At 45.5% G+C, this 19906-nt stretch overlaps 1 protein-coding gene across 1 annotated transcript in view; it reads right to left on the bottom strand.

Annotated features, from left to right (window-relative positions):
* LOC124545931 (glucose dehydrogenase [FAD, quinone]-like) overlaps positions 1–19906 on the bottom strand; it is a 522628-nt gene that overhangs the window by 123316 nt on the left and 379406 nt on the right. Inside the window, exons 4-6 of the mRNA XM_047124891.1 lie at positions 17799–17984; positions 9790–9933; positions 5125–5256 (exon numbers count right to left, since the gene is read on the bottom strand). Coding sequence (XP_046980847.1) covers positions 5125–5256; positions 9790–9933; positions 17799–17984 — 462 coding nt within the window. The remainder of the gene's footprint in view (positions 1–5124; positions 5257–9789; positions 9934–17798; positions 17985–19906) is intronic.

Genomic DNA, 19906 nt, shown 5'->3' with positions numbered 1-19906 from the left:
ATAACTTTGATGCTTAATGCACACATCAAAAAAAGTTTTGCGTCACCCCGGTTCCCAGAACTCCTGAAGATATACATTGACTGTGGATATTGTACTAAAGACACAGTCCCTTTGACTGTTCAGAGATGTCACTAAACCCACCCAAAGATGTAAACAACCATACAAGAGCAGCGCCTATTAGACGGAGAGTGTCCGACAGTCTGTCAGTTCCAGTCATTCCACCAGGAAGAAGGTACACGGCTCATGTTGTCTGTAGTTCAACCATGCCTAGACGGTCAATACCGCGGTTCGATCGCGTCCGCATTGTTACTTTGAGCCAGGAAGGGCTCTCAACAAGGGAAGTGTTTAGGCGTCTGTGGAGTGAACCAAAGCGATGTTGTTCAGACATAGAGGAGATACAGAGAGACAGCAACTGTCGATCCTCGCTCAGGCCGCCCAAGGGCTACAACTGCAGTGGATGACCGCTGCCTACGGATTATGGCTCGGAGGAACCCTGACAGCAACACCACCATGTTGAATAATGCTTTTCGTGCAGGCACAGGACGTCGTGTTACGACTCAAACTGTGAGCAATAGACAGCATGATGCGCAACTTCACTCCAGACGTCCAATGCGAGGTCCATTCTTGCAACCACGACACCATGCAGAGCGGAACGCCATGCAGAATGGGCCGCTCAGGATTGGCATCATGTTCTCTTCACCGATTGGTGTCGCATATGACTTTAACCAGACAATCATCGGAGACGTGTTTGGAGGCAACCCGGTCAGGCTGAACGCCTTAGATACACTGTCCAGCGAGTGCAGCAAGGTGGAGGTTCCCTGCTGTTTTGGGGTGGCGTTATGTGGGGCCGACGTACGCCGCTGGTGGTCATGGAAGACGCCGTAACGGTTGTACGATACGTGAATGCCATCCTCAGACCGACAGTGCAACCATGCCGGTAGTATATTGGCGAGGTATTCGTCTTCATGGACGACAATCCGCGCCCCCATCGTTGACAACTTGTGAATGACTTCATTCAGGATAACGACATCGCTCGACTAGAGTGCCCAGCATGTTCTCCAGACATGAACCCAATTCAACATGCCTGGGATATTTTGAAAAGGGCTGTTCATGGACGACGTGACCCACCAACCACTCTGAGGAATCAACGCCAAATTGCCGTTGAGCAGTGGCACAAATGGCTCTGAGCACCATAACTTATAACTACTTAAACCTAACTAACCTAAGGACATCACACATATCCATGCCCGAGGCAGGATTCGAACCTGCGATCGTAGCTGTCGCGCGGTACCAGACTGTAGCGCCTAGAACCGCTCGGCCACTCCGGCCTGCGCAGAGGCACAAGCTGGACCAACAGTACCTTTATGAACTAGTGGATAGTATGCCACAACGAATACAGGCATGCATCAATGGAAGAGGACGTGCTTCTGTGTATTAGAGGTACCGGTGTGTACAGCAATGTGGAGCACCACCTCTGAAGGTCTCGCTGTATGGTGGGACAACATGCAATGTGTGGTTTTCATGAGCAATAAAAAGGGCGGAAGTGATGTTTATGTTCTCTATTCCAATTTTCTGTACAGGTTTCGGAACTCTCGGAACCGAGGTGATGCAAAACTTCTTTTTTGAGGTGTGTATTAACTATTTAAATGTTTATATACGACTTCAACTAGACAGTCGACATTATACACACTGACAGCTTCCGAACAGTGATTTCAGTAACTTCAAAATCAAGCCAACATTTCAATTAGAATGTTATTTAAGACTGTCATTAAAGCGACCAATCAGAAACGCTTCCTACGCAGGCGGACGAGAAACGCCGAAACTATCTCACTAGGCTGTGTTCAACTAGATTCATGCTAACAACATGTAATCACTGCGAGGGATATTTCATATTTTGCAAAATAAGTTAGAGTATTAGTCAGCCTCGGGAAAATTTTATCGGGCAGTCACAGATTAGTTTTTGAAGAGGCATCACGCATGTGTAGTAAACCGAATATGTTTTCGAGCAATAGTAATTTAGTGAGTTAAAAGTGCCTCGGAAAACGTTTATATCCAAATTCACGAGTGTCTGCTTTCAACTGCCGTAACATTCGTGCGGAGATAATTGCATAAATTTGAAACGGCGCTAGATATGTGGTAACTAGAATCTGTGAACTTGCATTCAAGTATTACCGTTAAACTGGCATAAAACCTGTTTTTTCCGTGATTTTTCTCTTAAAAAGAACAAGTTGGCATGGTATAGCTTCGAGATTTCCCGCTTGCCATGCCAGCATTCACAGTGAATTGTTTGCTCGTTTAGAGGCACTGCTGGCGGAGAAGTCCGACTGGGATACTGAGACTGCTTTACAAGACACCAGGCAAGCAAACTTGTTGACGGTGAATTGGAGAACTTGCGAGTGTGCTAGACCTCCTCATTACGAGTTGCTCAACGTAGCCCTCCACATGCAACAGTTCAAGAGAAACAGCATGCGCTGGCAGTATGTGCAGCGTAATAACGTGTGACGGTAGGAACCCTCCTTACCTCACCCTAGTTAATTAATTAGTTAGGAAGGGGTAGGGACCGCTGCGACGTGAGTTTGACAGGTGTGAAAATCGGTTGTATGATTACATGTTTTCATTAAATATGGAACATATAAAAATAGTAGCCTGGAAATGTTACTTTCTCTCCTTGATCTACTCTTTTCATAACGGTTTCACTTTGCAGTGAGACGTTCTGGGGTTCGGCAGCCGCCGCGCATTCTGCCTGCCACACTCATGAGATCAGGAAAAAAAGAAAAACCTTCCCAGCGATTTCATGCCTTCAGAAAAAAATTGATGATATTTTTTCCTCGTTGAAAAATCATTCACGCTGAATATAACAATGAAATGTTTCCACTGGAAAGTCCTCAAATTGATCTCAATGGGGGGTAACTGTATTTCAAGGGCTCACCTACACAATGAAAGCACAGATTAAAATAAACAAATGTGATTAAACATATTTATAAAATTTTCAGTAGTGAAGGACCACTTGTTCAAAGTCACGAAGTTGAGTGAGAAACGTTAAATGGATCACTTATAATTAATCTAGTTTATTTCCTTTATGTAGAATATAGAATATAATCTGAGGTCAATGATACTCATAAAAAAATAGAATTGTTGTAAGAATGGTATAATAAGAAAAACCTAGCTTGAAACTAAAAATCACGGAATGTTAACTCTCCACGAAATGCTCAAAGAGTCACAAACTTGGGTGTGCAACGCAGTTAAATCGATTATTAACATACCTCTGCACAAAGAATATCGATTTATCAAACAAAACAATGGATATGATTATTTGAATAGCACACAAATTACGATGAATAACACCTCAATTACTTGTGAGCGATTGAAACTGAAACCAACGAAGACCGCTAGGGCACGTGTAGATGGCGTTCCAATACCTCTGAGCAGCTCACAAATGCGATTAAAGGAAACTGTTGAATACTAAATACAGCTCTGAATTAATACAAATACAACGTAAGTTGCGACTTAAAGGTCACGCAAGATGTGAGCTGTTCACAGGTAAAAAGGACTGATCTGCTCCGAAACTGCGACACTTAAAACAGTAAACGCGTCGAAGTCTGCAGACCAGCGTCTTGGCGACCGAAAAGAAGACGTCGTGGACCCATACCGCGCTCCACCCTCTCTACAACCACACTCCTCCGCTCCAGAACACACCCTCCCCGAGGGAAGAGTCTGTCACGATTACCACAGGATTTTTCTATCCAATACAAATCGCAGAGGAGAAACTGCCAAGATTCTTGAATCGCGCCCACTGTCTACTCCTTAGTTGTTTGAAGGCTGACACGCCGATTGCCATCTCGCCGATCATTTGAGGCTGCTGCTGGAACTTCCATAATACGAGAAGTTCTCGTGCGGTGGAAGCACAAAATGGCGGAGTCGCACACTTGCTCTCCCTGCAGGAAGAGCAGATTCGTCACGCTTGCGAACACTTCCGGGGCTCAACGGAACTTCCTGACTTCAAACGGTCGACAAAACACTGTCACAGGCATCCTGTAAGTTCTTGGACTTCTGCAACCCTTGAGAAGCTTAGGGAAAGAGCCCTGTGTTCTGCAGCAACCAGCCCTCCCAGGCACTGTGCTGAGTCGCCTGACCTGTCTCACACGAAAGAAAAACACTCTAACTTGGCTTCAACAGTCACCACATGTGTCCATTCTCCCATCACAGTTAACAACACACAGATATTTTCAGATGGACTAAAGATCACGTGGTGACATTGTAAGGGATCCATGATCCCACGGACATAGATATTAGAATCCGATACCCAGGTCGATTGCAGACCGGAGTCGATTGTCGAGCGCTGCAGGAGGCAGTGAGACGAGTGTCGAGTGGCAGGAAGTTACTGGAGAGACGGGCAAGAATGGTGATCGAGTGAGTAGTAAACAGTAAATTCACCGGAGTATGACGAGTGAGGGCGTCCCCCAATCGGTCGTGCGGTTGACCCTCACTAATACCGATTCGCGAGTGATATGAAACAGAGTGTGACGAGTGCCGAATTACGTGTTTCGCGTCAACCGCGTCGGCCAGCAGCAACCATGGATTGCAGTGAGGATTGTTGTGAATGTTAACCATCAGTATTGCTTGTGAAGGAGTACTTAAAATCAGCAACCAATAAAAAGATATAACCGTAATTAGACGTGTAAGACGAAGGTAGCAACTGCCTCAGAATTTGTGTGTTAGTAGAAAATAGAGATCAGTTTGTACATCGCAACCTTTCTGGTCCTTAATAATAGACAAACTTTCAATCATTCCACTATTCAGTCTCAGAACAGCTGCACTCGGTTGAAATACCCCCGAAACCATGGCAGAAAAACCGATGGACTATCATCCATTAAGCACACGGTCATATAATTATAATAATTAACTGTTTGGTGGCTTCAGTAAATTACGCAAAACCCAATAAAGGACAAAACGGTGGTGTTTAAACATGTAACAGCCCAGTTATGTTACAACATTTTTGAAGAAACGAATGTGTTTGTGTGTGTGTGTGTGTGTGGTTTTTTTTTTGTGCGTGTATGTGAATGAGCGCGTGTGGGCGTGCGAAGTGACGCAGTGATTGAGTGGTGAGGACGACGGAGTACTCACGCGCAGGTGTTGGCTGGGCCCGATGCCGGACAGCATCAGCAGCTGTGGGTCGTTGAGGGTCCCCGCGGACAGGATGACCTCGCGGCGGGCCCGCACCTCCCTCACGGCCGGGGCGCGGCTCTTGCGGGCCACCTGCGACAGCAACACAACACTCAAATCATGACGTCACCTCTGGTCCAAAAGTCTGCGTATCCTAGAGGGAAGACTTACTGCGTTTCCTTATATTCTATCAGTCATTTAATCCTCCTCGTCCCACAGAGGGGCTGGCAGCGGCTCTCAGTGATAACGTAAGCGTTTGCCGTTTCAATCACCTTAATTAATAACAACTTAAAAGAGGGTTGCAATTTTCTCTGTTCCCAAGACGACACAGAGAGACATTAAATAATATTATCCTCCTAGTGCAGAAATATTTCGGATTATTTTAATCTTGGCTTAACTTCTTAAAATTTATATTCGTTGTCAATAAGATGTTGATGATTGTTAGGGTAGTCACTTTTCATGAAGGAGAATGCTGTGAGCTTACATACTTCTGCTACGACCCATTTGGCCATTGCCACCAGCTAGGTAGCGGCAACATAACAGATTTTGCAAAGTTTCCTCAAAAGTCGATTGTAAACTTACCTGAGCATTTAGTAACCATTATTTAGGCTGATAGCAGAAAATACTGTTAGTAGGCACTTTCATAGTCGTGGCAGAGAAAATAAGACCCAGCAATTCAACTCCGCCTCACTGTTTTAAGTTTTCTGTAGCAGCAACTGTGGAACTTCCGCCTCGTAAAGTCGGAGTCCAGTGCACTGTAATTCGTACTAGATGCTGTAGAACAAACGTCTTGTATTGAGACCTCACGCACTCTTTAAGAGCATCTAATATGTAGGGTGGACAAAACAAAAGTAACCCAGAAAGTATTTCATGCTCCTTCAGATAAGCAACCAACCTCACGTTACATTCGCCAGGTGCTGAAGGTGTAAGTTGGATTGTCTGTCTTGCATGAAATACTTTCCTTGCTACTTTTATTTCGCCTATCCTTCGCTAACCTGAGAAAACCAATAATCAATCCGCTGGTTTCAGGCCAAGCTTTTCGTTTGGTTAAGTAAATGTAAATCTTTCGCAAACTATATTTTACAGTTACTATCCAGGAATTATGGTTACATTACGGCCCTTCCTCTTTATTCACATACGCTATGATTAACTTCGATTAATCATTGTTACAGCTCACTGCTTGATTCACGCCTGTAACTAGGGTCAGGCACAATGCTTTCGAGGCATTCCATTTGCTAGGGCAAGTGTGCCTGTTTTCCCGTGGGCGGCAGGTCAGGTGTTCAAGTGTGGAAGAGTGGACCCAAAACGATTAGTCTGTACTGTAGTAGGTCACTTACGTGGTGGTACAGTTACGAGCGTGCAGGAAACACCAGGTCGTACAGTTTGTGACGCTCTTGTGGGAAGACTGTCCGACGCAGAGAAAAAACAGCCAACACACTGATATGTGTTCATATTATGGTACTACATGTATCAGTGTCTGCACTTATACCCGTTACAACTTGTGAATGTATTTGAGATGATCATTAAGCATTCTAACTGATAAACAGACACTTCGGATAATCTTGGTTTGCTTCTTTTCTGTTCATAAGCAACATGACATCGACGCACTGAAAGGATTTGTGTCAGTGTTATCGCCTTCACCGTACGCAAAAACAATATAATGCCATCTTGTAAAAATACGCATATCTGTTAAAGCGTCTGCCAATAGCCACACCGCAACAACCGCTAGAGGCTAGTGACCTCATTCCCATGGTATCAGACAAGCCCTGTATCAAGTACATTGTACTCAGTCACCGATAAAAATATCTGCACTCATACCCGTTGTTCTCTGTGTATGACGTCATGGAATGGCACTCTGGACAACAAACGAGTACAAGCTAAGTATATCCACAGGAGTTGTAGATTTGTGATCCTATGTTACTCACGGAGGCCCGATTTAATGCCGATTAAAATAAATAACAGGTATATCTCAGGTAACATCATCAGATTACGCGAGTTATCAGCATAATAACCAGATGGTTAATACTCTGTTATTTGTCCCTAACAATCTGGCGACCGTAATTCTGAATTATTTAGTATTATCGATAAACCATATTTATAAGTTTGCATAGAGGTAGGCGCAAATAGCCTCGCGACAACAATCGCTAGTGGCTAGTGAAGTCATTCCCATGGCGTCAGACAAATCCCACGTCAGAACGGCTTGTTCTTGCCACATATACTTGGAGGTACTACCCAACCTAGAAACATAACTGGAACAAAGTTTGTACAAACGCACTTGGCAGCTGGTGTCAAAGAAGGGTGTTTATCGGTGATCGGTACGACCGCATAGCTATCCATGATACCACATTTTTTTTATATCATTTTATTTCTTAATGCTGACTGATGATCCACGTACCATATGCGAATATTAATAATAATAACACGAGACACATTTGAAAATTATGGGTCGTTTGGTCATCAAAAATTAGAATCGCTAGAAAAGTGTTTTGTTGCTTGCCTACATTCCTACAACTCTATTTCGCTCTGACACTTAACCCCGTTCAGTTCTAAATACTTTCATAACATTGCACTAGATTCTTAAAGCGCTCTGCGTAGCAGTTGTGACCGCCCTAGAACTGAACCAGTTGATGACGGCGTTCTCAGTTTCATCATCACGTTCAAAATATTGTCAACCAAGCCGTTGTTCGAAGTGCAAAAACAGGTAATAGTCTCTAGAAGCGAAATTGATTCTGTAAGTGGGTGGCCCAGAAGTTCCAATCGGAAATGCTCATGCTTATCCTCGTCACGGGCGGCGGTGTGTGGATGCTCGTTTTGTTGGCTAGCCGTAATACTCACGGCAAGCACAGTTTGCGACATCCGATATGTTCCGTGACAATTGTCTAGAGACTGAAGCGACCAACGTGAAGAAATTCGTCAGTTAGAGCGCCAGTCGCCGCAAAGAACGCAGCCTTTGATTCACTTCATGACAATTTTCACGGTCTGGATATGAGCCTGGCACTTTCCTCTTCGTCGCACATATTTGTAGGGTCAGTTTTAAAGAGTCGACCCCATTCTCTAGGCTTCCCTTCAGTCATTTCTGTAAGCTCATACATTAAGCACAACTTCTATGAATTTGAGCAGTTGTAGGTCCTTTCTCATACAAACACAGGATAGTAAGACGTTCTCCGCAACTGGTGGTAGTGGTCAAAATGACTACTTACACCAAATAAATTCCTCTGTAATTTCGTAAGAAATCAACAGCTGGCGTTGCGTTTGTATAACATGTACCTGAGTTCCCAGCATTGCCGGCCGCGGTGGTCTAGCGGTTCTGTCTCTGCACTCCGGAACCGCGGGACTGCTACGGTCGCAGGTTCGAATCCTGCCTCAGGCATGGGTGTATGTGATGTCCTTAGGTTAGTTAGGTTTAAGTAGTTCTAAGTTCTAGGGGACTTATGACCTAAGATGTTGAGTCCCATAGTGCTCAGAGCCATTTGAACCATTTTTTTAGTTGCCAGCATTTCCGTATAAGATACGGGTCTTCACGTTTCGAAAACGCCTCGTAATAATAATATTCCACCATCAGGCACAGATAATAATCTGGAGGGTATGCAGCTCTACAGACACCAGAGTCGGCGTGGCTGCGAGCCTAGGGCAGAGATTGCGTGGGTTGCTCTAGCGTTGTAATGGAACCTATATACCGTGTGACAGCTAGTCATGAAAATTGTCCGCGATGTACCTCTCTCGAAATGTAGCACCTTCACATACTCGTGAAGAACAACTAACGCTCGTCGCTACTGAATATACAGTTTTAATGCAACTTTTTTTCTAGAAATAGTGATACAGAGTAACTATGCTTTTATCCTACTTATTCGTTGGCAATGTTACATAAAATACAGATAAGGATGAATGATGGTGGAACTGTTTGCTAGTAGAAAATATTAAGTACTTCTACGCATGCCTAGGAATGCAGGCGTTGGAGGCATGGCCACTAAATCAAGTACAAAAGATCTGTGTCGCATTATCAGCAGGTTACAACCATTTATTTCACACTGATGTCTCCTTAAAATTATCTTTGCGTGTGTCCAAGGTAATGAAACCTCTGGTCAGGAGTGCTGTAGGAAAAGCGCCAATACCACTGGACCGTCAAATAATAGATACGACTTCTCTAGCTAGATAAATTGTGCTTCGGCAACACATCGCTGGATTTCTCAATACATGGAGCCCACCAGGAGAACGTGGGATCTGCAGAACAGACATAGGCCGATGATGACAGTAACGTGCTTTAGCGACCGTTCTATTAGTTTTTTCGGAGCCTAGAGAAACAGAAGGCAGAAACGCATCTCCAGCTTTCATCTTATCACAATCCTACTATCATTATAATGATATAGTTTTATCTACATTTTTACAATAATCTTTACATTATGTTACCAGTGTCGTTGTCATAGCATCGTCATCCTCTTATCACGATTTCAGCTTGTTATCAATATTATCATTGTATCATTATCGTTATTACTTATTGGTTTAGTAATTTTTACTTGATGTTGATAATGACAACGGCATAAGCAACGATTTATGATCCAGCGGAGTGCTCGGCGGGATGGAGGTACAAGGTGTCATATCTTGCTACAGTTTGTCATAGCGACTTACCTGCACACCCACGGCACGGCCGTTCTCCATGATGATCTTGAGGGCCCTGGTTCGCAGCCAGATGGTGAGGTTGCGTCGGCGGCGCACTTTGGACGACAAGAAGGCCTTGTTGCTGGAACACCGCTGCCCAGCTCGGGTTGTGCCCTGCGGAACGAGACGACAGACCAAGACGTCAATCTCTTATCGTAGAAGATGCAGCCGAGCGCTCAAAGTTACCTCAATGTAAAGCTATAAACGGACGTCAGTCTTCCATCAAGCCATGAAGAGTGATGGTCCGCTCTGAAATCTCTAAACATATTTTCATTAGATGTGAAGTTCCCATTGCCAAACCGACCACAGTAGAATGGAACTTTGAAGAAAAACTGTTTTTAGTCTATGTAGAAGAACAAACGGTTTGTCACCTGCTACAGTTCAGAGTTGAAAACTTCGTCAGGGCCACATCATATGGTCGCGTTAGTTAAGTACTACATACAAGTACTTTCAGATGTACCTCAATTCTGACACTTGTTGCAATCTTTAGCCGCATAATTTAAGCGTAAAAAGCGTGTATAAGCAATATCAACGAGTTCTATTGCTTTGTACAGGGCGACAAAGTGATCATTTTTCAAGATCTATTCCAATCCGCCGTGATTTAATCACTTCACTCAAACGTAATGTACGAAGAACGTAGTGCAACACATTGGTGTGACCGCAAACGGAACAACAAGCTCTAACTGATATTCACAAACATTGAATCCAAAACATACACCTTTACTATATCACTGTACGTACAGCTAAACACAATACAGCAGTTAGTTCGGCCAACAAATCCACGCACCATAATACTGATTCACTCGAGAACTTAATCTTCTCACTCTGTGTTTTAAGAATAAATACAGAGTTCTCTCGAAACGCCAAGTAAGAATAATAGATGATCGATTACTGTCCAACTTAGTTAACCACTAAGACTGAGTCCACCTAAGTTCTCCCTGAGAGGCCACCACATAATTTATTGTGCATTAGTGGCAGAGTCCAACTAGGCAGTAATCGTGGGTGAGAACGGAGGTCTCAAGCATACAGATGTGTTAGGTGCTGGCTGTTGATGTGTACCTTGGATTGCCCTGCATCTGTAACTAACTGGTTGGCTAGGTAACGGGCAGCTTCTTAAATGTACACCGAGTGGAAGGGTACTCGTTCTGTGCGTCGTGCCGTGCGTTCATACAGCGCGGTAGCCGCACGCAAGACGCGGCCACCGTCTTCAGTATCACCGAGTGTCAACTCTTCAGTGGCAGCAGCGTGGTATAATCCAAAGAGCTCACAGTAGGGGCGCCACAAGAGATGCGGAAGTCATACCGTTGGAGTCGACGGAGCCAATCTGGATGCAGCCCTACGTCGTCGCGACCCGGAACGGCAGCAGTCCGGTGGGCCTCCTGGAGTACAGAGTAGGTCTCCTCTCAATCGCAGACGCTGCTACTGTGATAGTGTTTGCTGGAGATGAACTTTGGATACGGATCTGGACACGAGTGATTCCGCCGAGTTATGTTTCACGTTCTTTTGAGAATAAATCTTCTAAGTTGTAATTAATTCCGACTTTCCATTGGTAGTTTGTACGTGAGACACAACACTCTCCTCCGGCAGACACGTGACTGCAACAGAGAAAATATTAGCCGCCGATGGTGATGCAGGCACCACAATTGGCTACGCGGCACCACGGGTTTAGCACTGAGCCTTCCGTAGGATTGCCGGTTAACATATACTTATTTACATGTGGATTCTCTGACTGGCCATTAAAATTGCTACACCAAGAAGAAATGCAGATGATAAACAGGTATTCACTGGACAAATATATTATACTAGAACTGATATGTGATTACATTTTCACGCAATTTGAGTGCATAGAGCCTGAGAAATCAGTACCCAGAACAACCACCTCTCGCCGTAATAACGGCCTTGATACGCCTAGGCATTGAGTCAAACAGATCTTGGATGGCGTGTACAGGTACAGCTGCCCATGCAGCTTCCACACGATACCACACTTCATCAAGAGTAGTGACAGGCGTATTGTGATGAGCCAGTTGCTCGGAAACCCTTGACCAGACGTTTTCAGTTGTTGAGAGATCTGTAGAATGTGCTGGCCAGGGCAGCAGTCGAACATTTTCTGTATCCAGAAAGGCCCGTGCAGGACCTGCAACATGCGGTCGTGCATTATCCTGCTGAAATGTAGGGTTTCGCAGGGATCGAATGAAGGGTGGAGTCACGGGTCGTAACACATCTGAAATGTAACGTCCACTGTTCAAAGTGCCGTCAGTGCGAACAAGAGGTGACCGAACGTGTAACCAATGGCACCCCATACCATCACGCCGGGTGATACGCCAGTATGGCGATGACGAATACACGCTTCCAATATGCGTTCACAGCGATGTCGGCAAGCATGGATACGACCATCATGATGCTGCAAACAGAACCTGGATTCATCCGAAAAAATGACGTTTTGCCATTCGTGCACCCAGGTTCCTCGTTGAGTACACCATCGCAGGCGCTCCTGTCTGTGATGCAGCGTCAAGGGTAACAGCAGCCATGGTCTCCTAGCTTATAGACCATGCTACTGCAAACGTCGTCGAACTGTTCGTGCAGATGTTTTTTGTCTTGCAAAAGTCCCCATCTGTTGACACAGGGATCGAGACGTGGCTGCACGATCCGTTACAGCCATACGGATAAGATGCCTGTCATCTCGACTGCTAGTGATACGACGCCGTTGGGATCCAGCACGGCGTTCCCTACTACCCTCCTGAACCCAGCGATTCCATATTCTGCTAACAGTCATTGGATCTCGACCAGCGCGAGCAGCAATGTCGCGATACGATAAACCGCAATCGCGATAGGCTACAATCCGACCCTTATCAAAGTCGGAAACGTGATGGTATGCATTTCTCCTCTTACACGAGGCATCACAACAACGTTTCACCAGGAAACACCGGTCAACTGCTGTTTCTGCATGAGAAATCGGCTGGAAACTTTCCTCATGTCAGCACGTTGTAGGTGTCGCCACCGGCGCCAACCTTGTGTGAATGCTCTGGAAAGCTACATATCACAACACCTTCTTCCCGTCTGTTAAATTTCGCGTCTGTAGCACGTCATCTTCGTGGTGTAGCAACTTTAATGGCCAGTAATGTATTTACTTGCGGTGTCTCCGGCTGGTTACTATTTGCTGCTGCCGTACGCTAGCGAGTGTCATGATTTTGAACGTTGACGCCTGTTGGTGCGGCAACCCTTCAGCCTAAGACGTGATGAAGTATAGCAGACGCCCTAGGATACTGAACACAGCAACTTGTGTTTTGGGAAATACGGATCTGTAAACAATGCATGTGTTACCTTATTCTGTTTAAGGCAAATGTTTCAGCCAGATATTACCTTCTTTATGACTAGCGAATCTCCTCATCATAATTGTCTGTTACATGTTGCACAAATATTCGATAAAACTCAGACGTCGATTGCACATAAATACAGATGTTTGCAGATATAAACCATTATCATTAGAGGAACAGACACATCTCTAGAATTTGAAGTCAGTGTCAATCAGTTTTAGGCGTTCGAGCTGGTGTACTTCTGTTGTCTGCCGTAATAACTACATACAGGACAGGACCCTGATATAAGCTGCCTGGCAAAAAGTTGCAGCACCCAGAAGGGAAGGAGGAAACGACATGGAATTTCATGGATATGTTATGTTGTTTCAGTAATTACAAAAATGGTTACAAGATCAAATCGAATTTACAAAGAACTTGGCAGTATGAGGCCACTTTTTAGAGTTACTGCATCAACTCTGGCCTGGATGCCTGCACTTACTCAGTTGCGAATAGTGTCATAAAGCTGTTGTGTTATCTCCTGCGGCAAAATGGCTCACAACTGTTCAAAAAATTGCTCTAAGCACTATGGGAGGTCATCAGTCCCCTAGAACTTAGAACTACTTAAACCTAACCAACCTAAGGCCATCACACATATCCATGCCCGAGGCAGGACTCGAACCTGCGACCGTAGCAGCAGCTCGGTTCCGGACTGAAGCGCCTACAACCGCTCGGTCACAGCGGCCGGCTCTCTCAACTGTTGTACCTGGATACTGGCTCTGGGCAGCGTTGACGTCTGAGCTCTTCCCACAGGTGTACTATCGGGGACACATTTGAGGATCTTGCTGGTCACCGAAGTAACCCAGCATCAGCGAGATGCCATGTGTGGACGAGTTTTGTTCTGTTAAGAAATGGCACCACTATACCGTCGCGGGAGAAGAGTCGCCTGAGGACGCAGGTTCTCCTTTGCGTGTTATTGTGCCATTACAGTTCCTTCAGTCACTACTAGCCATGACTTAAAGTCATACTCGATGTCAGCCCACCCAATACCGCCAGAAGTAACACTGCTGTGCCTCTACAAAGCATTGGAAATATAGACCTTTCCCCAGTCCGCCACCATATTCTGTGAGAATAGTCATCCAGGATAGCGCAGAACCACGATTCATCGCTGAACACTTTGAAATGCTATTCATCAACATTCTTCAAAGTCGTGGCACCTTTCCAAACGCAGCCGTTTGTATTGTGGTATTAACAGCAGGCTGCCCATGGGACGGTAATTCCCTAATCCAGCTGCTGCTAGTCTGCAAGCAGTGACGCGTAATGCCACACAGTGTTGGAGGCAATTACTTGTTGTCAGATGGCAGGCACAGATGTGAATGATTTACGATGTGCTGGATGCTCAATACGGCGATCCTGCCTTATGGTGGGCAGACGTGGTCGACCGGAACGTTGACAAGTACCACCATCCTCAAGTTCAAATGCAGTCCCCGTAGTGAATTTCATGTGCTATGACTGCGGGTCGCGTGGTCCCAGCGCCGCTGCAGGCTAGCCTTCCCTCTAGCAACACAAGTTGCAAGGAGCAGCATAAACGCCAGGCGGAGAAATGCCACTAGCAGTTCGAGAGCCCTGTAGCATAGCTCGCCAGCATTACAGAGAGAGGTGGCGCAGTGTTTAGGATTCGGGAGAACGACGGTTCAAACCCGCTTCTGGCCATCCTGATTTCGGTTTTCCGTGATTTCTCTAAATCACTTCAGGTAAATGCTAGGATGGTTCCCGTGAAAGGGCACGGCCAGTTTCCCTCCTCATCCTTCCCTAATCCGATGGAACCGATGACCTTGCTGTCTGGCATCCTCCCTCCCCCCCCCCCCCCCCACTCACACACACTAATCAAACAACCTACTATATTACAGTAGCTATATTACACGACAGCTATAACACAGAACACATAGTGCGCGGTTTATATCTCTGTTCAACCAGGATACATGCCCCGGTCCGTGACTTAAGGTGCGCTTCCACTTCCATCGAGTTCAGCAACTCCATCGCAGTGTGCATGCCTTGGATGATAGACCCGTTCGCCGATTCTAACGTCAAATCAGCCCATCGACAACGCAAGAGATCGCCACAGAGCAGCACCTATGACGGAATAGGATCAGTGTATTCGCCGATTTGGACTTAGACTCTAAATGGAACACCAGCACAGCGTAGGGGATTTGTACAGTGATCACATGAAAGTGGATTATTTGTGTTACTGAATAATTCAGTGTTGTGGATAAACAAAGTTGCAGTTATCGCAGTAATTGTAACATGTATGTGCATATGTGGCTGATACTGTTTGTTCGGAGTATCACACCTGCTAGCACAGACATATCAGGAGCACCTTGTAGACTGTTGTCAAAGCACAGAGGTCACAGTAGCCATACGATTGCTGGGAAATGAAGTTACAAAAGCATGCAAATGACATGACATATATTATATTTAAAGTGTAATTTTGTAGACGAGTTGTCAGGTTAGGTCGAGTAACGTCTGAGTAGTGTAGAGGGCTTTCAAATGTGACATGTATCACGTTTTGTATACGGGGCATTCAAAAATAAACGAGCTGGAGGCATAATTACATAAACCAGTACCTGTATGTTGAAGTATTGACCCTGGCTGTTGAGACACTTGTCCCACTGTGATACAAGGCGCTGAACGGTTGTCTCATAAAATTCCCGGGGCTGCGATGTTAACCAGTTCCGCCCATACAGCTGGACGTCGCCGACCACACGAGTGCAGGAAAGGTTATGCTGACGTTCTTGTTTGACCAAGATGGCCCCCTTCTGATTCATTTCCTGTAGCACGGGATAACAGCGAATGCCCAGCGTTATTCGCAAACCTTGATCACCCTTCGCCAAGCGATCAAATCAAAACGTGCAGGCAATCTCACACATGGGGTCATTCTGCCCCACGACAATGGAAAGCCTCATACGGCCAACACAGTCGCGGCACTCCTGCAGAAATTCAAATGGGATGTTTTCAGCCACCCTCCGTACATTCCTGACCTCTGTCACTGTGATTACGCCATTTTTGGTCCCCTCAAAAAGGCTCTGAGGGGCAAACGATTCACCTCGGACGACGACGTCCAGCTGTACGTGCGGAACTGGCTAACATCGCAGCCCCGGGAATTTTATGACACAGCCATTCACCGCCTTGTGTCACTGTGGGGCAAGTGTCTCAACAGCCAATGTCAATACTTCTAAGATACAGGTACTGGTTTCTGTAATTATGCCTCTGGCTCGTTTCTTATTAACATCCCATATACATGCAGTGAATAGCAGTTTCCCGTGAAAAAACGTATTTTGAATTATACGCAGTATCAGGTCCACATTAACTCTTATAACCGGAACCTAGCCGTATTATAAGTCGGTCTCTGTGGATTTTGTTTCACTCACCCGTTTCTTACTTGACAGTGTGAGGATATAAGGTCACCTCTATGAACTGGAAGCCGTGACTTGGGTATGAGGTGGTGTCCCACAGCGGGTATGCCAAATGAAGTACGTGGACATGACCTCACCTCTATTAACTGGAAGCCGTGGTTGTGATTTGAGGTGATATCCCAATTTGGGTGCCCCACGTGAAACTTGTCTTATGTGGGTATGAGCTCATCTCTATTAACTGGAAGCCGTGGTTGCGGGCGTGAGGTGGCAGGTATCCCAGAAGGAACACGTCTTATGCGGCTATGAGCTCACTTCTATTAACTGCAAGCCGTGGCTGGGGTCTGAGGTAGTGTCTCACAGTGCATACCCCAGGTGAAACAAGTTTTATGTAGGTACGAGCTCATCTCTATGAACTGGAAGCCGTGGTACCGGGAGTGAAGTGGCAGATACCCCAGATGGAACATCTCTTATGTGGGTATGAGTTCACTTCTGTTCACTGGAAGCTATGTTTGGGATCTGAGGTAGTGTGCCACAATGAGTACCCCAGGTGAAACATGTCTAATATAGGTACGGGCTCAGGAAGCTATGTTTGGGATCTGAGGTAGTGTGCCACAATGAGTACCCCAGGTGAAACATGTCTAATATAGGTACGGGCTCATCACTATGAACTAGTAACCGTGGTAATGGGCGTGAAGTGGCAGATACCCCAGATGGAACATATCTTATGTGGGTATGAGTTCACTTCTGTTAACTGGAAGCTGTGTTTGGGATGTGGGGTAGTGTCCCACAGTGGGTACCCCACTTGAAACTTGTCTTATGTAGATACGAGCTCATTTCTATGAACGGCAAGCCATGGTACCGGGTGTGAAGTGGCAGATACCCCAGAAGGAACATTTCTTATGTGGGTATGAGTTCACCTCTGTTCACTGGAAGCTTTGTTTGGGATCTGGGGTAGTGTCCCACAGTGGGTACCCCACGTGAAACGTGTCTTATGTGGGTTTGATCTCACCTCTATGAACTGGAAGCCGTGGTTGGGGTCTGAGGTAGTGTCTCACAGTGTATACCCCAGGTGAAACATGTCTTATGTAGGTACGGGCTCATCTCTATGAACTGGAAGACGTGGTACCGGGAGTGAAGTGGCAGATACTCCAGATGGAACATCTATTATGTGGGTATGAGTTCACTTCTGTTCACTGGAAGCTGTGTTTGGGATCTGGGGTAGTGTCCCACAGTTGGTAACCCAGGTGAAACATGTCTTATGTGGGTATGATCTCACCTCTATGAACTGGAAGCCGTGGTTGGGGTCTGAGGTGGTGTCCCTCAGCGGGTACCCCAGGTAGGCGGCCGCCTCCAGGAACGCCCTGGAGAGCGGCGTGTGGTAGGGCGCCTCCCCCACCGTCAGCGGGCCGCCCGTCGAGTGGTAGGGGCTGGCTGCCAGCACGGGGTTGCGCTGGTCCTCAGACTGCGACACACAAAAAAAAAACATGGCTGATGTGAGTATAATTCACCTCTACTAAGTTCAGCTTCGGATATACTGCCACAAATACTTGATCAACACGAAACTACAGTCCGATGAAGATACAATTCTATATACATTGGCGTGTATATATATAAGTCCGGTTAACAATGATGTGTGATGCCTGGAACTGGAAGGAGAGTACATTAGTGGTGTTACCATGTGGTCTAGCAGTGTGGAAAATGGGTGTCTTATGACTGGTGATGGACGTGGACAGACTAGGAGTGGTACAAGCATATCGCTCTTTGGCCAAAAAAGGTTTAAAAACACATAAAATCGAAACAATATAGTTAAACGGCGAAACATTCACTTATTTATTAAATAAATGATTTTCATTTATTACTTCTTTCTTTTACTGGTGCGATGTCCCTCGCTGACACAGGGTCGGGATTGTTAGGAACGGATTTGGCAAGATTAGTGGAAAGGGGTGGCCGGATGCCCTTTCTGCCGCCGCCCCGTACCCCCCGGGACGGAATCAGTGTACCAGTGCTGTCTGCGTCAAGTGTAATTCATGGAATAATGCGAGGGTGTGCCGATGTCTGCGAGTCGTGTAACTGAGGCGGAACGCGGGGATCGGCACGGTATTCACCTAGCAGGATGTGGAAAACCGCCTAAAAACCGCATCCAGGCTGGCCGGCACACCGACCGACGACGGTAATCCGCTGGGCGGATTCGATCCGGGGCCGGTGCACCTACCCGAGTCCACGAAGCAGCGCATTAGCGCTCTCGGCTAACCTGGCGGGTCAAATGATTTTCATTTATGGCATTAAGTAAAATTAAATTGTATTCTTTCTTCGTTTTTAATTGAGAACAGAAACCAAAAGTAAACTCCAAAAATTTATGCTTACACGTGATGATCTTAAAATGAACATTATTTATTCACCAAAATTCGATGGATCTGCAATGGGATGAAAATTTAAAGGAACGGAACATTTAGCTTTTTTGTAGAGTGTAGGTTTAACCCACTGACTTACTAATATTTTCCCCCATAGTCGACCCTATATTTACTATTTAAATTTACTAAAATCAGTATATTTTGTGTTACATACTTTGCTCAACATAAGGTATCTCTTTATAGGAATTCCTTATAAATCTACCCTTACTGTTTATTGAAGTGATGAGGAGTAAAGATAATACTGCTTTTGAAGTTTTTGTTAATGTGGTATTCCCGAACAAGAGAGGCTTGTGCAACGCCACTAGACATTTCTCATATTCATAGCGTGCATCAGTTTTCTTCTTCCCTGCATTACACAATACACAATTTCTGGAGGGTGTTTTCTTGAGGGGACTGGTGGAGATAAACCTAACAAAACATGAAAACGAATGCTTATAACTCGCAAAATATCGAAAGAAATAAACTGTAAGACACGTGCGCCTTTTCCTCCTAAAATAACGCGGCATAACCAGTCTGTATCGATGTTGCTGCACTTGCGGTTGCTCGATTACTGACGCCGTCTTACCAGAAACGTCACTTATATAGCTGCCAGTCATCAGACCGCAATTTCCGGCAGCCAGTAGCGAGCCGAGTCCCTTATCAACTTCTCAAGGTCAAATAAGGGAAGGACAGGTGCTTTATTTCAGTTTCTGTAGTAATGTGTCACATCACCAACAACTTTAAATCTTGGCACAGTTCAGTGCATCTTTAACCCATAAGGACACAGACTCCGATTAATTTACTTTACGACGATTCCTCGTCCTAAGAACCAATGGAATTGTAGACATATAATAAGAAGTACCACGATCTCTGTTATACATTTCACACATCTGAAATGTACGATAAGCAATAACGTCTCGGCTGTTAAAAGTCTCCGGCCCTGACACATTCTCCACTTTACCACCACGTACTAGAGCCTGTAAGGTGCCTCTTA

The sequence above is a fragment of the Schistocerca americana genome, chromosome 8 (genome assembly GCF_021461395.2).
Source record: "Schistocerca americana isolate TAMUIC-IGC-003095 chromosome 8, iqSchAmer2.1, whole genome shotgun sequence".
NCBI classification, from domain to species: domain Eukaryota; kingdom Metazoa; phylum Arthropoda; class Insecta; order Orthoptera; family Acrididae; genus Schistocerca; species Schistocerca americana.
Note: the sequence above shows the minus strand (reverse complement) of the source record. Positions and strands in the feature narration are given on the sequence as shown.